The following is a 12,691-nucleotide window of genomic DNA, read 5'->3' on the forward strand; positions in this document are numbered from 1 at the left end:
CAAAAGCTGGCGTTGTATTTTTTGAATAGAGTTGCAAAGAGGAAATCCCAGATAGTAAATCCTTTCTGGGATTCCTGCCACGAAAACTTTGAGTAAGAACTTTATTTTATATAAAATCTTCAGAGAGCTGAGCATGTAATGTTCCACAGACAAGGAATGTATAGAATAGTTGGTTTCCTGTAGATCCAGCAAGCCAAATTCCTTCTCCTATAAGTAACTTCAATTCTACCAGTCTTAGTGGAGCTTTGCCTGTATACATGAGAAGCCATTTTTGCTCTGGATGCTTTTCACTAGGTTTTGGGTTTTTTTTGTTGTTTTTTTTTTTTAATAAAATGGTTCCTGTTTGAATGCCATGTTAAACTTCTCAATTAGCTTTTGAACAGCATAAAAATACTGGTTAAAAATACCAGGTAAGTGTACTATGGACTGTTGAATGATATTTTCAACTGGGGCAATTTCAAAGAAAAGAAGTTTTTTAATACCTCATGAAGTCAAGCCCTTGTCAATATGTGGATCCATAGATACCTGGCTATTTCACTCCATAAATAAAATGGTCAGAGTAGCACATAAATTCTACTACTTTTCAGACTTTGTTCTCTCACCTACCTTATCTAGTACTCAAATGTAACAAGTCATTTCAGCTGGACCATAGTTATATTCCCATTTCACTCACTTCATGTAAAGTACAATATGAAAATTTACGTTCATGATGATTTTGGTCTGTTCAAAAGAAATTATTGTTTTCTCAACTATGCCTGTGTTCAGTAATATTCAGCTTACCAAAAATCCCTGTATTAAAGAAAGTCTAAAAACCTTTCTGACTACTGTTGATCTGAAGATATTAACAGATATTTGAGCACTCTTTGCAACTTCCTATAAGCTACACCAAATAAAAGCTTCCTGGTACCAATGGAAGCCATGAGTGTCACCTGATTTTCAGAAATGATGTGTATAAAATGTCAATAATTCCACGTGAGCAAACAGTATAAAGCCATTCACTGGCATTAAACTTATCAATCAAAGCTGATCTAGACTCGCTGTCATTGAAAGTCAGCTTCAAGATCAAGTCTAATTCACATTTTAAGAGGAAATAGAAATTCTAGCAGGATTTAGAATTGACCTCAATAGCTTCAGTGTGAGCAACAAAACGCTGCCACCTAGTGAGCCAAAGGAAAACCCAGCATTACATCATAAACAGCCGCATAACATTTACTAGTGTACTTGTTTTGAGTCCAATTGCAATTTTTTCAGTTGCAGAGCCTCCTGTTCCTTTTTCAAAACCACACTATTTCAATACATTTTCTTTAAAAATAATTTTCTTTTTCCATATTCAAAATAAGTGTTGCATCAGCTTAGGCTGTGGGGATGACAGTGCACTCTTCGGTGAGGCTGTTGTAGAGTTGGGCGAGGGCCCCACCAAGTGCCAGGTCAGCAAGTTTTTCTCTTGTCCCTTCTGGCAGAATTCAAGGACATCTTTTTTGGAGACAGATCACAAAAAGCCTGGTGACTGCTTTCTAAGCAGTCTGGAAGCCTCTGTTTATGTGTAGTTTGCCATAGCTTGAAAGAAACTGTATTTTGTTTCAAAGAAAAGTACATATGGTTTGTAGAGAAAAGTTTTCTACTGATTTGTTTTTTTCAAAACTGGAAGACATCTCTTGGCTTTGAATATGTATAGCAGCTCTACTGAGCTCAGTGAAAGCCACATCTGCATGGCTGGAGACAGAATGCGATCCTTAAATTGCAGTTTCATTTGGTGTGATACTTTTCCCCTCCTCAGAGACACTGCTGCTCACTGCCAGCTGCCAATATCCGGCATGATTAAACCTCTAGGGACTTAAAAAACCCTCAATATAAACATTATAAGTTTTCACAGAAGCCAATGAGTGGAGGAGACATATTTACATTATGGTACCTTGACAACATTTACCAAAGCAGAGTTCAGTCCCTTATAAAAAAGTTATTCCAAACACTGTTTATGTTATTTCACACTGAACTAATTTTGATCTCTTCTTTCCCAGACCCAGGCTGGTCTCTTAGAATGCACTTCAACTAGGTAAAAACTCAAAAGCAATTAACCTGCCAAGCAGATCCTTCTTCCCCTTAAAATCAATGAATTCCAGAAGACGGATGGATTCCTTTTAATCAGAAAACAATTACAGTAGGTGCTATTTTCAGACCTGCTGCATTACAGAGTCAGGTTCTATGGATGATCCTGCACTGACTGGTACATGTCTCATCAGAGTTGCTATTTTTATTGTTCTTTCCCGACTGAAATTGCTGATGCTCCTGGTGACGCCGGTTTCGAAGCCACTTCCTTTTCTGCTGATGCTACATATTCTGCTGAGCTGCTGCAGTCGCTACGGTCATGGCTAATGGCCCTGAACGGCGACTTCTCCTGCTATCCAGAGCACTTCTATTTTTATTCTCTGGTATTACCCGAGTCCACCAGGCCCCCGAAGGAAGAACACGAAGCTCCCAGTGTGACTGCCTGCGCGACGACTCGGGGCAGCGAGACGATTAGAGGACGCTGTTGCAGCAGTCCCTCCAGGCATCCGCCTCCGAGCTCCAGCCCCTTCCCGGAGCTGGGATAGTTCCTCCCAACGCTTCCTTCCTTCCTCCAGCCTCAGAAAGGGGAAGTGCTGGGGCCGTGGCTGACACGCTGCCGACTGCACCCGCGAGTTGTCCCGCCACCGCTGCAGGGGCGCCCGGCACGGGGTGGGGGGGTGCGGGGGGCAGCGGTGCCGTGCCCGGGCCGCCCAGGCGGGGGCGCTGCCGCCCACCCCCGGCAGCCCCAGCGCTTCCCCCTTTTCCCGCCTCCGCGTCCCGGCGCGGGGGCGGGGCAGGAAGTCGGGAGCGCCTGAGTCAGGGGAGGGGGCGGAGCCGCTGCCGGGCGCGGGCGGCCGCGATGGCGCTGGAGACCCTGTCCCCGGACTGGGAATTCGACCGCCTGGATGACGGCTCGCAGAGTGAGCAGCCGCGGAGGGCGGGGCGGGAAGGGCCGGAGCGGGGCCGGCGGGGGCTGCGGCGGTGAACGCCAGGGAGCCGGGGCGGGGGGGGGAGGGAGGGAGCCCTGGTCCCCTCCCGGCCCTTCACGCCGCTGCACCCGCGCTCCCAGTGGGGGTGGAGGGGTGGGGAAGGAAGGAAGGAGGGAGGAGGAAGCAGCGGTGGGAGCTGAGCCTGGTCGCCCTTCCCCAGCTTCCCTCACGGCCCCTGCCCGGTGCGGGGAGCCGCGCGGTCGCTGCGCCCCGTCCCCGCGCCCCATCCCCCGCAGCCAGCCCAGCGCTGCTGCTGGGGCTGCTGCTGCTGGGGCTGCTGCTGCTGCTGGGGCTGCTGCTGCTGCTGGGGCTGCTGCTGCTGCTGGGGCTCCCACCGGGCCTGCGGCGGGAGGGAGGGAGGGAGGGAGGAAGGGGCTGCGCCGTGACCTGCTTCACCTCCCACCAAGCTGGCCGTGGTTACCGGGGGTTCGTTTGGGATGGGAGAGTGGCGATTCCTGCCCTTCCCCCTGCACCCCCTCTCCACTGCCCCCAGCCTGGCAGGGAGGCTGCAGGCAGGTTGGCGTGACTTTCTTCTCTTGCACCAACCGGGCAGGAGGAGGAGATGCCTGTTCCTTTCCTTCCCGATCGTTTCTCGCCGCTCACGCGTTTTTGCAGTCGCTTCCCCCGTTAGCCAGGGAGCTCCTACCGAGATAAGTTAGTTGTGTGCAGCTTCCCTTGGCACAGGCTTTCTGGCTTGGAGTTGGGTGGTCACTTGCGGTTTCACCCTTGAAATAATTAAATAAGCCCTTGCGATGCGTGAGTCTTTGATAGTGGGTTTGTGTGCCCGGCAAAATCCACGTTTTTCTCAGCCGTGGAGGTGACCTACTTTCTAAACAGGGAATGTATATGGTTGTCACACTGTGATACATGCTGTAGATTGAACTGTGCCAAATTAATTACACCAGGTGTTGCTGTGAAAATATGTCACCCATGGACCAACTTTTTCACATGCAGTGTTGTCCCAAGGGATGATGCTGTTTATACCATGTTAATTTAATGTGGATTTCAATGGGAGCTGAAGCTGTCCTGAGCAGAGGTTTTTAGCAGTTCTCTAGCTCTGGAACGGAAAAATGTAGCTTTTGTGGAAAATGCCAGACGTCCACAGGTTTGCTGGCGACGTTAAGTGTGGCTGTGAGGACTTTACATGGCATAACATGCTCTGTTACATCTGTTACATCCTGACAGTGAGCAAGCAGGCTGATCTTCCCTTGAGAACAGCACACAACGTTCTTCTAGGGAAAAGCAAAAAATAATCCTGTGACTTGGAAAACATTTTTTGTCATTGTTGTCTACTTTCACTTTATACCTCTGTCACTATCCTTTACCAATCATAATGTCCTCAACTGAGGACACAGGATACCAAGTAAGTCTGGTTTGTTGCGTCTCTGCCCTAGATATTTGTGGACATAGACCTTGCAAATCCTGCTGCAGCAATAAGTCTACTGAAGGTTGATATTGCTGATTTTATGGAAGAAGATAAGATTAAGTTGGGGGCTCTGTACTTCTGAGCAGATTTTCCCACACAGTTCCAGTTGTAATGCTTTCATTTTATCCCCTGAGGAGAAACTAAACCAAATGTTAGTGTAAACAGATTATACCTTATGAAGTATGTTTGCTGCTCTGAAGAAGAAGAAAACACCTGCTTTCTGTGCTTTCTTTTTCTCTCCATGTGAACCTTTTTATTAAGGAAAACTTTTCTACAGCTTAAAAAGCTTTCCCCATCTCCTAGTCGTTTTTCATCAGTTCAACCCTGTTTGTCTCTAGCTAGCTAATAGCTTTCACTCTCTTGTTTCTTTAAAATGGTGAAAAAATTCTCACACCTGTCTTTTATTTTATATATGACGAGTACAAGGTAGCAAATTGATGGCCATAAGTAGTTAAGTATTTGGAAATATTTAATACCAGTTATGCTGAGTTGTAGCATTGTTCAAATCCCACATTTGGCTACTGGAAAGGGGTTGGTTTGTTGGTCTCCAGCAGAACGCTGCTGGGAGATCTTGTTTGAGAAATGCTGCCTGTTTTGTAGGGAATTGATTTGAGCAGCACCGCCCAATTCCTGTTCTTGTATGACTTGGAAACTTTTTTTGTTCTGCCTGTGAAGCCCCAATATCTATTTCAGTTTCTCTGCTCTTAATTTTTCTTTGGTGTGAAGGGAGGAGACAGGATTGGGGGAATACTGCAGTATACCTCTATAATAAGGTCTCCGTGCTGCAGATTTTCCAGCAGTAAAGTACTGAAGCTGACATGGTGGCTGATGAGACTTTGTTTTGCAGGGCTCTGCATCCATGGGTGTTTTACTGGTTTTCTGCAGCAGAGCTGCTAGGAGGTGGCACCGGGGGGAACCTGAAAGGGGAGAGAAATTTGATGTAATAAAATAATATGATGGTACAACTCAAGGGCTGCACATCATGTCCTGGAGTGCATACTGCTGATGGAGAGTTTTTGGTTCACTTGCTTCTTAGCCATCCAACTGAAATTCAGTTTCCTTAAAATTTTGACTGTGCCTGTGCACTGTCTAGGCTGCAGGGACAGTTAAGAACCCAGTGATACTAATGCAGAGCAGGGGAGAGTTCACTGTGCTTCTTGGATAGGCTTTGCAGTTCATGTGCCCTTTGGCATTGCTGCTGGCTTCAAAGTAGTAGCTCAGAATTAGTTCTGGACTCCACTGCAGTAATTTCTCCTTTTCCATCTCAACCTTCCTGTGCATATTCTAATCTTTTCCTTATTGATTTATTGGTACTTATCCCTTCCCTTATGCCTGGTGCAGTGCCTCAGTCAAATATTTCCTTTCTCCAAATAATGTATGTGATAATTGATTCAGCAGTGCTCTTCCACCAAAGTAGCCATCAGCTATCACTTGTCTCAGTTATTGGCAATGTGGATGAATAAGAGGTAAAACGTACAGAATAAAATAACACAAGTGTTTTAACTTTCTAGAGCAGCCTACTTGTAGAAATGTGAAAAAACCACATGTAAAGCTACATGAGAGTTGACTTCTTGTTTAGTAAAAGTTCAGTTATTCAGCTGACTTACATTCTCTAACCTTTTTAGATAATCCTATTTTCAACAAATGGCAGAAGATCACAAGCTATTAGATTTGTTATCTAATAACACAGAAGACACTAGTCTTCACATGAAAAAGGATTGTATTTCCTTACTGAGCATAGAACCCTTGAGCTGTAGTCATTCACTCAGTTCAGATTATGCAACTAAGTCAGTAATTGTATGTAAATGAGGGGGTACAGGAGAGCTCCTGGTCAATGTCCAGGTGCTAAGCAGAAGAAGAGTTTTCCTTGAAGATGGCAAATTTGCAAGTAGGGGGAGTGATTGATAACAAAAAACCCAACAAAAATGAGAGGTAGAAATGCCCCTAGTAAGGGGTAGCAGGAAGAGAGTGGAAGGGGGATTGTTACAAACACAACTGCTATTCAGGCCAAAATCATTAGACCCATTGCCTCAAAGTTCTAATATAATTAAATGCTTACTTGTTCAGTCAATGGGTAGATCACCTGCTATGTTATGATTTCTAACAGCAATTTTATTGCTCAGCATTATGATGTGATTAAGGTAGGTTTGTTAAGATCTTAGTTTGAAAATATAAGCACATTTTGAAAATAATTGTCTGCAAATGACTTAGATGTTTGCTATTATTTAAGTAGCATTGGGATATTTATTTTTTTTTAAACTGACACTGAATTGTAGGATTGTTTTTAAAAAAAGAATTTTGTATTAAAGATGCAGTTGTATTAAGGAAAAATGCTGCAGCAGGAATACAGTACTACAGCTAAATAGCAACAGATTGAATGTTTTAAAATAAAATTTTTGATACTGCAGTTTACTGAACAGTCTGTAAAACTGTACAAATATTATAAATCCTCAGAAATTCATGCTGAAGTGCAATTGAAGAATTATGGAAAATTTCTTGAGGAATATACATCTCAGCTGAAGAGAATTGAAGATGCTTTGGATGATTCGGTTGGAGACGTTTGGGACTTCAGTCTTGATCCGATTGCATTAAAGGTCTTAATATATTTATTATGTATTGCAGCTATTATTTTTCGAGCTCCTTCTTCCCTTCACAACCTGAAAAGTAAAAGCATGATGCTCTTTTGCTCTTTAAATTTTGACTTTTGTGTTTCAGAAACCTATCCAATACGATTTTAATTATCAAGTAAACCGTAATGACGATACTTTTGCTTTCCAGGTTTTGTAAGTAAATTGTTGTAAATGCTATATGGTATAGATACTTACCTGTGAGAGGAAAGGTATTTTCATGTAAATATGAAGAGCAAAGTTTTCCTGCAGTGTAGGTTGCCAGTAATGTGCAATTATTGCTCTTATTACTGACCTTACATGATAGTAAAAGCAGGGGGAAAAACACTTGCTAGTTGGATAGATGTATTTTTGAGCAATGTTTTCTAAAGCTAATTTTGTTAGTTTTTGTTTTGTGGTTTTGTCGTTTTATTTATTTTGTTTAGAGTGGGGTTTGTTTTGTTTTTTAGCTTTTGCCATATGAACAGTCCTCCCTACTGGAGCTTATAAAGACAGAAAACAAGGTAAGTACTTTATGATTAAAAAACTAATAGATAGATTTATTTCAGGTAAAATCAAGCTCTCTAAATGTGAATCTATTTGTAATCTGTGTGGTTTTTCCCCTTTTGAGTCTAGGTTCTAAACAAAGTAATAACTGTGTATGCTGCCCTTTGCTGTGAAATCAAGAAGTTAAAATATGAGGTAAATTCACCTCTCTTTTATCACTGTGTATGAAAAAGTTTGCAGATTGGCAAGCTGATTTTATTCTTTATCAGTAAAGAAACAAGATATAATGTCTAAATTTTTATAGCATGATTACATATATTCTATTTAATAAAAAACAAATTTCTGCTTTTGTTGTTAGGCAGAAACTAAATTTTATAATGGCCTCTTGTTTTATGGAGAAGGAGGTAAGTAGCTTCCTTTACTGTAAAAGTTTGTAGATTTATGTTCTTGCTTCAGGTTATGTTAAATGCTACAGTGTCATTTTATGATATAGATAAGTATTTTCTTTGTATTTTTGAGGGACTGAATAATGGACTTTGAGATTATAGGGACATATGTTAGTGTCTTGTAACTGTCCTCATTTAGCTTAAGGTAACAGTAAAATATATGTTACATTAACAGGAAGTTTTGTCTGCAGCCTTATTTACATGAGAAGTAGAGAGTATGGGCTGTTGAGGTTGTATTTAATGTATAACTTAGAGAAACCTGAGCTTACATACTGCAGCAGCTGCCTTTTCAAAGTGTGGTGTTGAAAACCTGTTCACATGTAGAAACATCATAAACCAACATATTTCCTATTGGGACTAGGTTTTACACTGGTTATGGTAAAACAATAAATCTATAATTTGATTGGAATAAAGCAATGAAACCCTTAATACATAATCTGACCGCGTTCTGCTGCTTTACTTGGGCAGTCATAGTTGTTCCAAGAGAAGCTGAAGTGTGTTAATGTCATGTACCCTTCAAGTACAGCTGGTGGTACTTGTACTACTGTTTAGACCATGACATAATACAGGAACACTAGAGATTGTATGTCAGTTCAGTAGACCCTGCTTTAGGTGAAAGCTGCTTTTTGTCTTGGGATTTATTTGGTAACTTCTCTGAAAGGTTGATCTTAAGCTTCTGCCTTAAAGGATGCTAGACTGGGAATAAGCACAGCTCTTAGTCCTGAGAACTGAATATATTAATGAGTTGGTTTAGAGACGTATCACCTAACTTTTGTTTTCTGTCTAAAATTTGAGAGGCAGTGAAGTGTCTTTCATAGTAGTCTTGTAAAAGGGCTTTTTGAAAGCTTTTCAAAAGCCCTGGCTGTGATAATATTCAGGAACTTGAAATCTTTGAGATAGAGACTGTTTATCATTCTTTTAAATGCTATTTAAGATGACTGTTGTGGTGCAGTTCAGGAACATGAAAAAGCGTGGGTTTTGTTGGGTTTTTTCTTGGCAGATTCTCATTTCTTATCAGACATGGTTTTAAATACCTTAAAGTGATAGGCTGCCAGAACGATGCTAGGGGATCCCTCAAAACTTCTCCGTGTCTAGCATGAATAAAGCCAGACTGTTGCAGATTAACATATTATAGCAGCACTGCGTTCCTGGTGGATGTTCTGCAGGGAATGCTTGAGAATGGTAGGAACTGAAAGGTGAGCCTTTTGTGCGTTAGGTAGGGATGCAAAAATTGTACTCCACTTCCATATCTTTCCCTTGATAACAGCAAGCTTGCTTATTTAGAACAGCTGACAAAGTCACTGGCTTTGGAATGGTTGAAATGAAACAAAAAACTGTGCTGGCCTTTTCCTTCTGTATAACGAAAGTTTTTCATCTTGTCCTTGGGGTGGCTAGGGCTAAGCTAGGAATTGGATTGTTTTTTTGGGGACATACACTAAACAGAGCAAAGGTTACATAAAATCTGTGAAGTGGAAGCATGCAGTATTTAGAATCTTGTCCCACAGCTCCATCTTACAGAAGTATGGAGGCTCCTTTAGCCTCTGGTGACTGCTCTAAAACATGTTTTTTGAAGTAGTAAGACCTGTGTTTCTTATGCAGATAAAGGTGTAATTTTAAGCCATTTTTGGTCAGAGTTGCCCAACAGACAAATCTCAAGCTTAAAGCATTAATCTGTCATTACATTAAAAGCTGTATTTTGTCAGGTAGTATGACAACTTCTCCAGCTGACTGAAACGATTTGGCACTGGTGGTGTAATTACTGTTCTTTACAGTATTCTGCTAGTGTACTTTGTCATACAGATAATGCTTTGAAGCTATGGTGATCAGTCAGTTCTTTTGTGCAGGATGATATGTAGGAAAACCATAATCAAATTCTTGAGGATATTGCATGCTACAGAGCTTTTTTTCTGATTAATGATGATGTATATTCTTTCAGTAAATAACTACCAAGGAAGTTCCTTTCACTATAAAAACCAAGTGCTTTCATACAAACTTTTTAAAATGGAAGCTTTTATATTATGTGATGTAGATGCCTTTAAAGAACTGTTTCATATTTATTTTAGGTGATGGAGACTTTCTACCTACTTTGTCTAACTTATAAACAATGTAATTTTTAATGAGAGAGAAACTTCAAAAATAAGTCCAGCTTAGGAAAGTAAAATTAAAAGTTTTTAGGACTTCATCAGTGTGCCTATAATGTACTCCACTTGTCTGACAAACAAATGGCTTGGAGGGCATCCTTCAATGTGAATTTGACAGATCTAACACGGTCGTTTGAAAGTAGTGACAAATGTTTGCCTTTCAAGCCACAGATTCCAGCATGATGGAGGGAGATTGCCAAATACAGATGGGAAGATTTGTTTCTTTCTTGCAGGTAGAGTATGTTTTGATTATTTAGGTTTTTTTACAGCAATTATTATTTTAATTTTACTTGCAAAGTGAATTTAATGGCCTACAGTATCCTGCTTGTATCTTGTTGAAAGGCACTGCAGTCATCTGATAATGTTACTGTTTTGCCTGCAGACCTGTCAGAACCAGCTGACACATCACAATTTTTTTTGTTTTTCTTATACTTGTCTAAAACTCTCAAAGTCTAATGAGAGAATAAATTAGTTTGTGTAATGATTGTTCAGATAAATGAGAATTTACTTATTACCTACTAACTTCACTAAGAGAACATAAATCTAGGTTGCTTCATCTGGTAGTATGGTTAAAGATATCTATTTTTATGGTTTTGATGAGCAAGTTTTAGTTTTCATTTAACATTGGGAATGGATTAATTGTTCATATCTTTTTTTAGCTGACAGAAGAAAGCAAAATTAAAACATGTACCTGGAAAAAAATTGCTCAAACTTTCAGGGAAGAACACTAATTTCTTACATGGTTTAGTTGTTATCAGGGTCCTTTGCATGAAAACAGGATCTGTGTTTCTTCTGAGGATTTCCTGTGCTCTTGGAGTTTCAATGTAGTGAGTTGTTTGTAATGAAATATCAGTTGTTGAGGTAGAGAATAGACAGGAAGATTCTGGAATGTTTAATCAAATTCTAGTTTAACAAAAGTTAAAATTCCTGTTCTTGCTATATACTAGCATGACAATAGCAATTTACTAGGTCATAATGAGTTGAGTGCTGTAAGAAGTTGCTTCTCAACCTTTTTTACCATGCCCAAATGCAGTTAGTTGTTAGGATATCAAAGAGGTCCTGCCCCCATTTTTCAAGCTCTTTGCCCTGTCAGCTGTCTGTTTTGTCCTTAATCTTGTATTTCTTCCTGTGCAGATATTTGAGACATTTTAGTAGTTTTGAAATGCGGCTACTGTACACTTGTTGTTTTCCAGAGTTTTTTTTTTTCCCTGCCAGGATACTCTGTCCAGGTGGAAATTGAGAACAGGCTGACTGGCTATCTGGGTATCAATGCACATTGCAAACCTACTCTGTAGAAAAATTTGTTTATTTATGGGTTATATACTGGTGTGTCTATTCATAGGTTAAATACCACACGAAAATCTAGTCATATTGCTTGTGAGCCCACTTTGTGTATATGCTGTAATGGCTTGCTGATTGTTGAGCAACTTGGGAAAGAAGGGAGATGCAGGATATTGCCCCAAAGGGAAGGTTACTGTGCTGTTGGTAAAGGTATGAGGAAAACTTTTTCCTTATTGAGTTTGTTCTTTTTGAACTGTTGTGTTCCCCTAAATCCACTCAGTAGTAGTCTATCCATAAACTGGGAAATACTGTTCTGGTCAGTGTTAACAAATGTATCTCCAAGGGTGAAATGAAAGTATGAATGAAGATGACAAAAGAGGTGAGGCATTGCTTTCATAGAGCTAACATCCACCAGTTGGCTAATCAGGTCTTCTGAGTTCAGGATTTCTTGATTAACTACATGTAATACACTCACATTTGCTATGTCAAAGCAGATATTTTATTTATTTTAATTATCAAAATAGTGCTGTGAAACACTAGTTAGATACTCTTAATTCTGCAGAAGTCAGCATATTTGAAGAACTCTGATAGAATGATAACCTTGTCTGTATTGTGTAGCTGCTAATAATAACAGCATGTGCTGTTAAATTGGACTATTTCCTGGAAGTTTGAAAACAGCAGCTGGTGTCCCTTCCCCAGGAAACAAGTTCTCTACTAATCCATTGCTCTGGAATCTACTGGCTTGGTTCAGCTGCATTTGATAGAGCAATACAAGTATAAGAAGTAACGGCACTTTTATGTTTTGTGAAAACTGGTGACTAATAGAAGGCAGAAGCCCAAATAAGATCTATTTTTGATGGAGGGGAAGAGAGAACTCAGCTGTTAGCCAGCATTCTGCCAGGAAGAGCAGGCTGGCTGGGTAGCCAGTGTGGGCTGTCTGCTGTGAAGCCATCTGTGTGCTGACTGGGTGGATTCATCACATGCTGATTTTTTTCCCAATGCGATTATTGAGTGCATTAATGAGCAAATACTATTGCATTTATCCTATTGCTCAAGGAATGTCTTCTTAAAATCCATTATAGAAATTAAGATAGTCCTTTATGTGGTCACAGCTGACCTGTTCTTACACATTTTGTACTATGTAACTGAGCTCAAGTTTTACGTTAGTCAAAGGTGCCTCTCAAAGACATTGTCTTGTTTTTCTGAAAGCAGTATTCTGTGGCTAATCACTTTTACAGTAGGTACAGGC

At 40.7% G+C, this 12,691-nt stretch overlaps 1 protein-coding gene across 3 annotated transcripts in view; it reads left to right on the plus strand.

The window, feature by feature from the left end:
* The first annotated feature begins 2,860 nt into the window (after nucleotides 1–2,860).
* WASHC4 (WASH complex subunit 4) overlaps nucleotides 2,861–12,691 on the plus strand; it is a 38,558-nt gene continuing 28,727 nt past the window's right edge. For 2 of the 3 annotated variants that reach the window (XM_051608475.1, XM_051608489.1), the window contains exons 1-6: nucleotides 2,864–2,966; nucleotides 6,916–7,055; nucleotides 7,538–7,591; nucleotides 7,704–7,769; nucleotides 7,933–7,978; nucleotides 10,327–10,394. In XM_051608475.1, coding sequence (XP_051464435.1) covers nucleotides 2,906–2,966; nucleotides 6,916–7,055; nucleotides 7,538–7,591; nucleotides 7,704–7,769; nucleotides 7,933–7,978; nucleotides 10,327–10,394 — 435 coding nt within the window. In that variant the 5' untranslated portion in view covers nucleotides 2,864–2,905. Of the gene's footprint in view, nucleotides 2,967–6,915; nucleotides 7,056–7,537; nucleotides 7,592–7,703; nucleotides 7,770–7,932; nucleotides 7,979–10,326; nucleotides 10,395–12,691 lie in introns of all 3 variants that reach the window. The other variant, XM_051608480.1, reaches the window with a different exon arrangement.

Source organism: Apus apus, chromosome 1 (genome assembly GCF_020740795.1).
Source record: "Apus apus isolate bApuApu2 chromosome 1, bApuApu2.pri.cur, whole genome shotgun sequence".
Taxonomy (NCBI): domain Eukaryota; kingdom Metazoa; phylum Chordata; class Aves; order Apodiformes; family Apodidae; genus Apus; species Apus apus.